Source organism: Cottoperca gobio, chromosome 4, assembly GCF_900634415.1.
Source record: "Cottoperca gobio chromosome 4, fCotGob3.1, whole genome shotgun sequence".
NCBI classification, from domain to species: Eukaryota; Metazoa; Chordata; class Actinopteri; order Perciformes; family Bovichtidae; genus Cottoperca; species Cottoperca gobio.
In genome coordinates, this window is record NC_041358.1 from 27,455,234 (window position 1) to 27,469,128 (window position 13,895).

Consider the following 13,895-nt stretch of genomic DNA (forward strand, 5'->3'; position numbering starts at 1 on the left):
TGCGATGTAATTGCTTGTATATGTATATCAAATATAAAAACACTTGAGAGAGATGTTAGTGTCACTCAGAGCACGTCCCAAACATATTTTTTATGTCAGACGTCATGATGTGAAATAAATGCAAAAAATAAAAATCAAATCAAATCAAATCAAATTTATTTGTATAGCCCAATATCACAAATTATACATTTGTCTCAGTGTGCTTTACAGACTGTACAGGTTACAACATCCTCTGTCCTTAGACCCTCGCATCGCACAAGGAAAAACTTCCTAAAAGAAACCCCAAAATTAAAGGGGAAAAAATGGAAGAAACCTCAGGGAGAGCAACTGAGGAGGGATCCCTCTCCCAGGACGGACAGACGTGCAATAGATGTCGTGTGTACAGGATAAACAACATAGTACAAATACAACATTTGACAGAAATTATGTTGTGTTGGAAAAAAAAAAAAGAAATAGAAAGTTTGGATGAATCCAGGAAAATGTCAATAAGGCTTCCCGGTGTCCAGCAGGACCAGGTCAGCAGGCGCTGTCACGATTCATGATCCTGACGTAAACTTTATCAGTGGCAACCTGCCACATGAGAGACAGACACTCCGGGGATGATACCCCGGATGGTGAGTTAGTAACATATATTTACATAAATGCATACAGATAGAGAGGGAGAAGAAGAGAGGGAGAAGAAGAGAGAGGGAGAGAAGGAAGAGAGCAGGGAGGTGTCCCCCGGCAGTCTAAGCCTATAGCAGCATAACTAGGGGCTGATCCAGGGCAAACCTGAGCCAGCCCTAACTATAAGCTTTATCAAAAAGGAAAGTCTTTAGCCTACTCTTAAATGTGGAGAGTGTGTCTGCCTCCCGAACACAAACTGGAAGCTGGTTCCACTGGAGAGGAGCTTGATAGCTGAAGGCTCTGGCTCCCATTGTACTCTTAGAGACTCTAGGAACCACAAGTAACCCTGCAGTCTGGGAGCGTAATGCTCTAGTTGGTTTATAAGGTACTATGAGATCTTTAAGATATGCTGGAGCCTGACCTTTAATTGATTTGTAAGTCAGGAGAAGGATTTTGAATTCTATTCTGTATTTTACCGGGAGCCAGTGCAGAGCAGCTAATACAGGAGTAATATGATCCCATTTCCTTGTTCTAGTCAATACACGTGCCGCTGCATTTTGGATCAACTGAAGAGTCTTAACCGACTTTTTTGGACAACCTGATAACAATGAGTTGCAGTAATCCAGCCTTGAAGTAACAAATGCATGGACTAGTTTTTCTGCATCATTTTGAGACAGGATGTGTCTTATTTTTGCAATGTTACGTAGATGAAAGAAGGCAGTCCTTGAGATTTGTTTTATGTGGGAGTTAAACGACAGATCTTGATCAAAGATGACGCCAAGATTCCTTACAGTGGTGCTGGAGGCCAAGTTAATGCCATCCAGAGCTTCTATGTCATTAGAAAATGCGTTTCGGAGGCGTTTAGGGCCAAGTATAATAACTTCAGTTTTGTCTGTGTTTAACATCAAAAAGTTGCTAGACATCCAAGTTTTTATGTCCTTAAGGCATGCTTGAAGTTTAGCCAATTGATTGGTTTCATCTGGTTTAATTGATAGATATAATTGGGTATCATCCGCATAACAATGAAAGTTTATAGAGTGGTTCCTTATAATATTGCCCAAAGGAAGCATATATAAGGTGAATAGAATCGGTCCAAGTACAGAACCCTGCGGAACTCCGAGACTAACTTTGGCTGTCATGGAGGATTTATCGTTAACAAGTACAAATTGAGATCGCTCAGATAAATAGGACTTGAACCAGCTTAGTGCGGTTCCTCTTATGCCAACACAATGTTCCAGTCTCTGTAGTAGAATGTCATGATCAACAGTGTCGAAAGCAGCACTGAGGTCTAACAAGACAAGAACAGAGACGAGTCCTTTGTCTGAAGCCAATAGAAGGTCATTGGTAACTTTCACCAGTGCCGTCTCTGTGCTATGATGAACTCTAAATCCAGATTGAAAAACCTCAAATAAACTATTATTATGTAAAAAGTCACACAACTGTTTTGCGACTGCTTTCTCAAGGATTTTAGCGAGAAAGGGAAGATTAGATATCGGCCTATAGTTGGCTAAAATCTCTGGATCAAGACCAGGCTTTTTAAGAAGTGGTTTTATTACAGCTACTTTAAAGGATTTTGGTACGTAGCCAGATAATAAAGACAGGTTGATCATATTTAATAACGAAGTGTTAATTAAGGGTAAAACTTCTTTAAACAGTTTAGTTGGAATCGGGTCTAAAAGACAGGTTGATGGTTTAGACGATGAGATTGTTGAAGTTAGTTGGTTAAGGTTGATTGGAGTAAAACAGTCTAGATATATTTCAGGAGTTACAGATGTTTTTAAAATTCCAACAGTTGAAGTTAAGTCATTACCAATTGAGGTCAGGAGGAGATTAATTTTGTCTCTAATAATTATAATTTTATCGTTAAAGAAACTCATGAAGTCGTCACTACTGAGAGATATAGGAACAGAAGGCTCTGTAGAGCTGTGGCTCTCTGTCAGCCTGGCTACAGTGCTGAAAAGAAACCTGGGGTTGTTCTTATTTTCTTCTATTAAGGAAGAGTAATAAGCTGCTCTGGCATTACGGAGAGCCTTCTTATACGTTTTAAGATGATCTAACCAGACTAAACGAGATTCTTCCAATTTAGTGGAACGCCATTTACTTTCAAGATTTCTCGACTTTTGTTTTAGTTTGCGGATTTGTAAATTAAGCCATGGAGCTTTCTTTTTCTGTTTTATGATCTTCTTCTTAAGAGGAGCGACAGAGTCGAGTGTTATTCGCAGTGAGGCTGCAGCGCTATCAACAAGATGATTAATTTGGGAGGGACTAAAGTTAGCATTGGAGTCCTCTGTTATATTGATATTGAGTCCTGGTATTGAATCAAGTGCTGATGGAATCACTTCCTTAAATTTAGTCACAGCACTTTCAGATAAACATCGAGCGTAGGATATTTTGCCTACTGGCTTGTAGTCCAGTAACAGGACTTCAAAAGTTATTAAAAAATGGTCTGATAAAAGAGGATTATGTGGACACACTGATAAACTTTCAATTTCAACACCATATCCCAGAACAAGGTCCAGAGTGTGGTTTAAACAGTGAGTTGGTTCATGTACATTCTGACTGAACCCAATTGAATCTAATATTGAGATAAATGCATTATTAAGGCTGTCACTATCAACATCCACATGAATATTAAAGTCACCTACAATAATTACTTTATCTGTTTTAAGGACTAAATTTGATAAAAATTCTGAGAATTCAGATAGAAATTCAGAGTACGGACCAGGAGGGCGGTACACAGTAACAAATAAAATTGGCTTTATTGTTTTCCATGTTGGGTTTGAGAGCGTAAGAACAAGGCTTTCAAAAGAGTTATATTTTAGTTTAGGCTTAGGATTGATCAAGAGGTTTGAGTCAAATATGGCCGCAACTCCACCTCCTCGGCCAGTACCTCGAGGAATGTGAGTATTAATATGACCAGGTGGAGTAGATTCATTTAGACTGACATATTCTTCATGTCTCAGGTTTCAGTGAGACAAAATAAATCAATCTTATTATCTGATATTAAATCATTTACCAATCCAGCTTTCGTTGATAAAGATCTGATGTTTAAGAGCCCACATTTAATTTTTTGATTTAGTTGCACTTTTGCAGTGGTGGTGTTTATTTTAATTAGGTTTTCATGTATAACTCCTCTTCTGTTAACCATAGACTTGATTAGTTTCAGTGGTCGTGGGGCAGACACAGTCACTATGGGGATTTGAGTGGGTGACTGCCCGGAAAGAAGCACAGAGAAGTGTGTAAGACTACAACTCTTTGTCCTGGTCTCAACTCTGGGTTGTCATGGATTAGGTCCACTAATAGACTGTGTAATATTATTGGATATGAGATCTGCTCCAGCCAAAGTAGGATGGATGCCGTCACTCCTAATCAGACCAGGCCTTCCCCAGAAAGTCCGCCAATTGTCTACGAAGCCCACATCATTATCTGGACACCACCGTGAGAGCCAGCGACGGAATGATGACATGCGGCTAAACATGTCATCATTCAAAAGATTTGGCAGAGGACCAGAGAAAACTACGGAGTCCGACATTGTTTTGGCAAATGTACACACCGACTCCACATTAACTTTAGTACACTCCGATTGACGCAATCGCGTGTCATTACCGCCGACGTGAATAACAATCTTACTGTATTTACGTTTAGCCTTAGCCAGCAGTTTCAAATGTGCTTCTATGTCGCCCGCTCTGGCACCAGGAATGCACGTGACTGTCGTCGCTGGTGTCTCAAAATGAACGTATCTCAAAATTGAGCTACCGATAACCAGAGTTGGCTTCTCAGCTGGTGTGTCACTGAGTGGGGAGAATCTGTTAGAAACAGCAAGCGGTTGGTGGTGAACCGTGGGCTTCTGATAACACTTCTTTCGGACAGTCACCCAGTCTCCCGGCTGCTCGGGTCCCGCCGGGGGACGGCTAACAGGAGATACCACTGGTCGACCCGCACCGACTATAGGGGGCTTGCTAACAGCTACACTTGCTAACCGCTGACTAGCCATGGTGCGGAGCCGCTCATCTATCCCTCTAAAACTCGCCTCCAACCCTGCGTATAAACTACATTTAATACACGTACCATTATCACTAAAGGAGGCCGAGCAATAGCTAAACATGAAACACACCGAGCAGGAGAGAGCAGAAGAGGGAGATGCCATCGCTAGCTGCCGAGCTGCAGCAGCTAACGTTAGCAGAGCCGAAAGGAGCGTAAAGAATTGAGGATTTAACGAGAGTCGCTAAGAGAAGGAGGATAAGGAGAGAGTTGTAAGTGCTTAGGAAGTACAAGTATAGGTTTAGATAGATGACAGGTAATTAGCCGATGTGATCAAGAATATAATAACATTAACTGGGTCAAACTGGAGCTGCCGAAGTATGCTACCAGCAACACAGAAACATTAACAACCGGAAATGACGCGCTTACCGTAACCATACACTGTAAAAAAGCTGTAAAATAACACAGTAGTGCTGATTTATTCAATAAAAGTCATTTATTAAAACTTTCCATCTGGTCGTACAATCAAAGCATCCACGTGAACTCATAAGAACCAAGTGTTACTGTCATGGAAACATTTCTACTTTTAGATTTCATTTAAAATACAATATTCTAGCGTGGGCCGTGAGTGTGTTTATTGTGGATCAGCCCTTTTAGTGCTCTACAACATGAAGTGCTATAAAGTGTGTGTTGTTCGGACACACACACACACACACACACACGCACCACACACACACACACACACACACACACACATACATCCCAGCTTCTACTCTCAGCACTTATCTTAAAGGGGACATGTGCTCATATTCAGGTTCATACTTGTATTTTGGGTTTTCTATAAGAAGATGTTGACATGCTTTAATGTTTGTTAGTTGGTAGACACACTACACACACACACACACACACACACACACACACACACACACACACACACACACACACACACACACCATATGTCCCCTTTAAAGGTTTGCCTTCAGTAACCTGTGAAAGTGTAACACTTGTTGTTGGTCGTGGGTGATGATGGTTTCTAACATCTCTGTGCTAAACTCTAAGTATACATGTCTTCACTCTTTAAATACGTCCGGACATGCGTAGAATTCAAACGCCCTCGTGTTCCCGAGTAGAGCTCAGTCTCGTCATATCAAAATACGAAAAATCTCATGTGTCATAAAGCGTTTGACCTTTATACACAGCAATATCTCACGTTTCTCTAATGCCCGTCTGTGTGCATACTTGTCATGGCTTACTTATTCACTTCCAGCCTCGCTAACATCTCAAGCTGAAACATCAACAGTCACAGTTCAAAGCTGTGGATCCTCCTCAGCTTCACGTCCAGTGTTCAGCAGCCAAGGCACAGAACTAAAGTCCAGCAGAACAAACCTGAACACAAACCTTGTGGAGGGATCATGCCGCCTGTCACAATGCCATTCAAAGTAGAAAAAGAAGCAGAACACACACTCACACACACATATGGTTTGAGTAGATGTGTCTTCATTTCTTCATAAAGGCATCTTTTGATCGGACACGGCTGAGTGATACGTTCTTTGTGCACGAGGGGGCGCCATATCTCTTCTAAGAAGCATAACTGACAAAAAATATAACTTTATAATCCAAAGGGGCTTCTGCCACACATTAAACAACATAAACTTCACCTGTTGGGTAAATGGTTCATAGAAAATATGTATATAAAGTGGCTTATCAACAGATTCACTACAATCAATATCCTTAATAGTCTATGTACAATGATACAAAGCTGCGGGAGTCAATCACTGTTACATTCTTTAGTTTGCTCAGATTAGATTCTATGTAGAAAGCATTTAGTTTCCCTCGTTGAGCAAAAGAAAGAATAAATGCATTATGTCTTATGTGTTTAAGTGCATTATGTATTTAAATGCATTATGTGTTTAAGTGCATTATGTATTTAAATGCATTATGTGTTTAAAAGCATTATGTGTTTAAATGTATTATGTGTTTAAATGCATTACGTGTTTAAATGTATTATGTATTTAAATGCATTATGTGTTTAAATGTATTATGTGTTTAAATGCATTATGTGTTTAAATGCATTATGTGTTTAAATGCATTATGTGTTTAAATGCATTATGTCTTATGTGTTTAAATGTATTATGTATTTAAATGCATTATGTCTTATGTGTTTAAATACATTATGTATTTAAATGCATTATGTCTTATGTGTTTAAATGCATTATGTCTTATGTATTTAAATACATTATGTATTTAAATGCATTATGTGTTTAAATGCATTATGTCTTATGTATTTAATACATATGTATTTAAATCATTATGTTATGTAGTTTAAATGCATTATGTCTTATGTATTTAAATACATTATGTATTTAAATTCATTATGTCTTATGTATTTAAATGCATTATGTCTTATGTATTTAAATGCATTATGTCTTATGTATTTAAATGCATTATGTCTTATGTATTTAAATGCATTATGTCTTGTGTGTTTACAAACAAGTTCTTATAAAACAAAGAAACAAAAACAGCATAAATACAAAATCTGCAAAAACCATCCCATGATTTCACTTCCTCCTTGTTTTGTTAACTATATCGTACAATCATAGGTGCTCTCTCTTTAAAAAATAAATACAGATAAGCATGATGCAGTCGTCAGATGGATGATGGATGTACACGAGCCATGTGTCTGTATCATGTGTCCAGCGGGGACGTGGGAGGATGCTGCACTACCTGGCTTTGGGCAGTCGGCTGGTTATGTTCCTCTGGTTGGTCAGGTTGTTCAGCACGCAGTTGTTGGCCAGCGATGCCAGTTTGGAGTTGATGGCACCTTTTCTTTGCTCCCAGCTGCACTCGTCCCCTTCATCCTCAGGCTCCTCCTCTTCATCGCCCACCTCGCTCTCCTCATCGCTGCGTTCATCTCGCTCCAACTATGAAAAAAAGAAGAAGTTTGCTGCTAAAGTGACTGTAATCATTCCCTTAATCATTCCCTTCCCTTCTGTTATTGTTTTATTTGATTTAAAACACAAGTAAGTGCATAACAAAGATAAAAAGGGAAACTGAGCTAACGAGTAGAAATGAGCAGAAACAATCAGGAGACAACAATCCAATACAAACAAAGAAGTACATGAAAAAACAATACAGGGAAAAGAAAAATGTATAGAAGTCAAGAAAAATGGATAAATGTGAAGACAATTTCCTTTTAAAGGGGTCGTGTGTAGGATTAGGGGAACCACATATCGGAGAACTACGGTGGCCTGCAGGTAATGTAAAAACACGAGTTAGGTTTGTCCCTTCTGAGCACCTGTAGAAACATGGCGGACTGAAGAGGACCCGCTTCCATCTCTATCTACAATAATGAAAACATAGTTATGAATATTATATTCCATTTCTGCTCATAGACCCCCGTAAATACTGCGCACTGGTCCTTTAAAATGTTCTAACGCGCTCTTGATATTGTCGTCTTTGACCTTCCATACATGCAAACCAGGATCCCTGAGGGAGCACTGGCCGTGTTTGGTTTGGTAAAAAGGAATCTGAAGAGGATCAACACGTCTAATATGATGTGAAATAATTTAGGAATTAAATTTGAAGAAGTTGCTCAACGATGATGGTGAAGAAAAAGGCAAGATAAATAATAAATAATCAAATAAAGCAGATAACGTTCTCCTCTCACCTTGCCCAGGAACATAAACTTGTAGACCATGCGCAGGATGAGATACGCCCAGAAGATGTGCAGTGCCTGCAGCACTAACAGCAGCGCGTTGAAGAAGTAATAACCAAAGAAGGGCTGGAAGAATTCTTGAGACACCACCAAGGTCGCGTGGACCACTCTGAGAAACACACGTGAGACACATCAGCATCCATCCTGCTACACTATATATACACACAGGGACGACTGTGTCCTCATACCTACACTGATTCAGTGAAACGCTCACTAACATTTGTACTCTTAGAATGGTTTGTTGAGCCCTGAGGGAAGTCATGTGTCACAATATCAGAGTTCCTATTGGTCCAAAGCTCGCGTGGGAGTAATGGACACTATGTGCTTGTTTTATTGGTGCAAATGGTTCAAATCTGCAGAACCTTTTAATGATAAAGCACCATTTATTTGTGAATCCCTGATGTAGACCACTCAAGCACTGTGGCGGCTGTGGCTCAGGCCCCTGCAGTCAGCATGTCAAAGTGTCCTTGGGCAACATACTGAACCCCAAATTGCTCCCGATAGAGTGTGTGAGTGTGTGGTTATGGTTACATCTGCTGATGTGCACCTTGTATGGAGCCTATGAATGTGTGTGAATGCTAACATGTGTTGGTGAGTGATCGCAAAGATTGTAGAAGAACTTTATGAAAGCAGTCCATTTGGTTTCTACAACTGGCAAAGTCTACTCTTTTCCGTGGACTATAAACCTGCTGAAGGTAAGAAACCAGTGATGTCAGGTTGGTGGGAGACCAGAAAACGTGGACACAGTGTGATGCACCAGAACAACTGAGTAGATCCTACTCCAGGAAGTGAAAGTTGTCTTGTTGTCTTATTGCTAGGACACGGACTTGCAAAACAAATGACCACAGAAATAAATAAAAAACACTCCCAGGTTTGATGCCGTGTGTGTGTTGCTCGTAAAAGTCAATGATGTTCTACCTGCCAGGAAACACCACCAGCCTCGTCAGCAGGAAGACCAGAGCGAAGACGACGAACAGCGAGTCGCACTGTCCTCGTCCAGCCAGCGTAGTGAAACATCTTGGCGGACTTCAAGAAGAGAAAAGTGCAGGTTAGTTATCCGAACCAAACACTCTCACAGCTTCCATCTTGTGCCTTCCAGCTGCAGGATAGTTTCTCTAAACACCACCGGATCTTATTTCACCAGGAAGGAGGAAGGAACATTCAGAGGAAAGAAAATCTCATAAAAGAAGAATTTTCTAAATGTAAAACAAGGAAGAAATTCCCCCGAAATGAGGCATTTAAATCTAACACCTATTGTCAAATCAGTGGCAGGACAGAGATGATTGAACTCCGGCCAACATGTGATTAATAATCTGCAGTTATTAAATATAAGAAGATTCCCAATTTCTAATGTACGGGATCAGTTCCTCCGGCTGTGCAGGATGAATATGACACGTCCTCCCTTTACGACTTGTATCAGAGGCCAGACCACGAGCGACGAGCTCCACACATTTCCTCAGCTTGACAATCGTTATTTTCAGATGCTATCAGTGAAATGTTACACCCAGAAAATCTGCCTCATAAAACCAAGGACGACGGAGCCGTTGTCTCGCTGAGGGACTCGCAGGTAAAACCTTTACAGCCACAAAGCATCATAATGCTTTTCTACGTGCATCAGTTCATCTCGGATGGAGGTTTATAATGCGTTAGTGTGTAAAGAAAGGACAACGTCCATTCAGCTGAAGTTCCCCGTGACCTTTGTGCAATGTTTTGGGCTTTTCAAAGCATTGCATGGGAGTTAACGAAATACTTCATGGTACTTTTTGTATTCTTCTCTCTTGAAGGGGAAATATGATGAACGATCAGCGCTGAGTGACACAAGTTACAGCAGCAGGAAGTAAGGGGAAAAACAACTCAATCTTTTGGGATTTTTCCAAAAGAGAGGCGAGCGAGGGTTGAAAGGTTCAAGGGGAACTTTTATTGTATTTGGCAACAGTTTAGATCAGAGGTCTTCAACGTTTCTCAGGCCAAGGACCCCCAAACTGATGGAGAGATGGAGCAGGGACCCCCTACTATATACATTGTATCTGACTGTAGGCGTGTGCGCACATGTGTGTGTGTGTGTGTGTGTGTGTGTGTATATAGAGACAGACGGTGAATACAGGTACATAGAGACAGATGTATGAGAAAAATATTAAAAGTAAAGTATTAAAATTCACGTGCGGTGTTTTACCTCGAGAAGGAAGTCAGAGGAGTCGTGCACCAGCATCACCAGAGTGCCAACCCTCACAAAGTTGGCGCAGTAGGAGAAGGCGATGAGGAATATGGTGGCGATGTGATGAATGACCTGTTCTCTGAAGTCCTGGAACACACACACGAACACACAGTGTGAGCGAGACGTGGCATAACTAAGACTTTGTTTGGAAACTTCTATTGGAAGGCAGATTTGCGAGTTGTCTGGAGTGATTAGTTGTTGTGTTTGAAGCTCAGATATCCTTAAAAAAAACTTTTTTCTCACTGAATTTAGAACATTTTGTAAGAACGCTGTCACAGCAACTGAAGTGGTTCCATACAGAAACACAGAAACATGAAAAATAGATGAATTCCATCCATTATTTATTGTCATTTCTGTATCTAGAGTATCTTAGTAGTTTAGAGCACATTTAAAACGTTGGAGTTCTTTTGAGGTGAATCCATTTCTTCTTCTATTTCAGTGGATTTGACATCATCTGCTCTCTCTTATCTCTTACTAATGATTTTAAATCCTGCAATACTCAGTTTTAAATGAGAGCAAAGTCCACACATGTATGATGTAATAGCAGATAAATCTGTATCAAGTAGAATCATGCAAGAGAAAAACAACATTTGGATTACACTGTGAAGAAAAGTGTTGCACACGTTTAGCTTTTTGGTTTCGGACAGGAAACCATGTGTGCTCTGAGATTTTAAGTGTGTGTGTGTGTGTGTGTGTGTGTGTGTGTGTGTGTGTGTGTGTGTGTGTGTGTATCAAGCTCACACTCACTTTTCGCTTGACGTCCACAGAGACGCACAGAAGCAGCGACAAATAGAAACCCATTTCCAAGACGTAATAGCAGTAATGAGCTTCAGCTACGGGCTGAAGAATGAGAGGAAGAGAGAAACAATACGTCAACATTTACATCATCACTCTGCTTATCTGCGTCGCCTCACAGAAACACTCGTACTGAGTGTTAAAGCGTTTACAGGCAGCGAAGATAAACATCAGATGTACGTAGATGAAAGTACATGGTCACAGAATAACATGTTTTCAGAGCGTTAGAGATGCTGATGTGCTATCTCCAATCCAAACACCTCATGCATTCACAGTCTGCAGCGACACAATGGCAGGAAGTTGACGGAGGTTTTTAATCCTTAAAAACATCCTTTCTCCGGCACAAGAACTCAGAAAGGGGAAAGATAAAGGTCAGCGGCCGTGTCGCCTGCAGGAGCTGGAATCAGTCAAGCTGCAGATGCAGAGAGAAGCTGCTTTGCATTTGTTCTCGTGTTTCTGTTCCCCAAAGGAACGCAGACCTGCAGGCAGACCGAGCTGTCGGCATCAGCAGAGATGTTAGCTTTTCAAAATAAGAGTAGAAACGTTAGTGTGTGGGCGCGGAGTACTGACCTCTGTGGCTGCATCTTCCCACATAGACTAAAGACTTTGTTTTTAAAAAACTCTATCAAACAATACTTTGGCCGCCCTGCAGTAACTGTGAGGACCCCCTCGGGGTCATGGACCCCCTGTTGACCCATGTGTTTGTGTATATCACAGTTGTGCTTGAGACACGGTTCAGTGTAGTAAAATGAATGCTCATCAAAAGCTCAGAGAGCCTGTGATGCTTTCTCCAAACAAAGATCACATACGATGAAGAAAAGAGGAAAAACGTCACGTTAGAGAATCTGTAACGTTTTCTGTTGTCGTCAAACATACAGAGATACAGAGACACAGAGCGTGTGCAATAACTGAAAGTTCTCACTGACTGTTCTGGGATGAAAGAAAAGCACATTAAACTAAATCTCACCTGTTTGGGATAACCCCTCCAACACTCTCTGTGGTCCCAGAGCCACGGCGTCTGTAACATCAAACCATCATCAGCAGTTAAACACGCTGTCAGCACGTACAGTCCAACGTTCAACCAGAGTAATAATAGAAATAACTAGAGTCGTGATGAATCTTCTAAACGCAGACTTACATCAAACAAAGAGCCGAGCCCCGCAGTGAAGGACGCGACGTAGAAGACAAACCTCCAGCTGCAGATAAACGTAAACAGCATCATGAGTTAGAGGAACACGTCTCATTAGTGAATCAGTTCAATCGGGAGGCGTGTCGTGATGTTGTGCAGGAGCGCTGTGTGTACCAACAGTGTCGTCACAGGACTCCAGACTTGCTCGACGTGACACAGATCACTCGAAAGGACTCGAGTTTTGTTTTTGAAACATGATTGGGTAATTTTTTTATGAAATACACGCAAACCTGGCAACCTATCAGGACGCAGCAGACCAGCAGAGGTCAACACACGAGGCAGCGAGCGTGGATACAGATAACCAGTCATATCATCAGTTTCATCTGACTGGAGTTGTTCAGACTCCCTCCGCTGTGTTCACATGAAGATGAAGGTATGAAGGCTTTGTGGTGTGTGTGTGTGTGTGTGTGTGTGTGTGTGTGTGTGTGTGTGTGTGTGTGTGTGTGTGTGTGTGTGTGTGCGTGCGTGTGTGTGTGTTTAAGGAAGTAAAATCTCACGAGGCCTCCGAGAACTTTTTGGTGTTGCCGGGTCGATCCTGGTTCCTTCTGTGTCTGAACCAGGTCTGGATCTTTCTCTGGGAGAGTCCACACTGCTTCCCCAAGCTCACCACCTCATTCTGAATACACACATACACACACACACACACACACACACACACACACACACACACACACACACACACACACACACACACACACACACACACACACACACACACACACACACACATTAACACATACAGTATGTGGCACACAGTGGTGAGACTTCATATTTGCACTTGGAACTAGATGTTTATTCTGTCTCCCAGAGATGCAACATCTCACATGAACCATGAGCCTGAGCTTCCTGCTGCCTGACAGTCGTGTCATTACTTCACTGCAGGAAAATGCAGATCAGACAAGCTGCATATTTGACCCGTCAGGAAGAAGGACTCACACACACACAGTGATACATGTTCTGGAGCCAATCATTTGTTCTGCACTGATGAGCCTGTAACACGGCTGCTCTCTCTTTATGCTGCTGCTGCTGCTGCTGCTGTTGCTGCTGCTGCTGCTGCTGCTGCTGCTGCTGCAAGTCAGGGCTCCCGTGCATGCACATGCACAGACACACAACGCAGCACAGAGCTCATGGAGCTTCTTCACGTCTCATCCCTCAGTGTCGCAGCGCCAAACAAAATCAAGAGGAAGGTGGAAAATATCCCTGTGAACCTAAACATCTCTGCAACATGCCTGCACATGTTCAGAGGGAAGATAACACAACTTCTTCTGCACATAGGAACCTTTGCAATCATACAGTAGTGACATGTTTGATGCAGAGGATAACTAACCTCAGCGGGGAGCGGAAACTGAGGAGAGCAGACGGCACGCGGATGGTGGAGGTTTTTAAAAGAAGCA

At 41.6% G+C, this 13,895-nt stretch overlaps 1 protein-coding gene across 1 annotated transcript in view; it reads right to left on the reverse strand.

Moving 5' to 3' along the window:
• Positions 1-7,009: 7,009 nt before the first annotated feature.
• The window catches only part of cers4a (ceramide synthase 4a), a 13,272-nt gene continuing 6,386 nt past the window's right edge, over positions 7,010-13,895 (reverse strand). The window contains 9 exon segments of the mRNA XM_029429766.1: positions 7,010-7,508; positions 8,255-8,411; positions 9,221-9,297; positions 9,299-9,328; positions 10,476-10,604; positions 11,265-11,357; positions 12,280-12,330; positions 12,451-12,508; positions 12,999-13,117. Of these exon segments, the coding sequence (XP_029285626.1) occupies positions 7,308-7,508; positions 8,255-8,411; positions 9,221-9,297; positions 9,299-9,328; positions 10,476-10,604; positions 11,265-11,357; positions 12,280-12,330; positions 12,451-12,508; positions 12,999-13,117 (915 nt within the window). The 3' untranslated portion in view covers positions 7,010-7,307.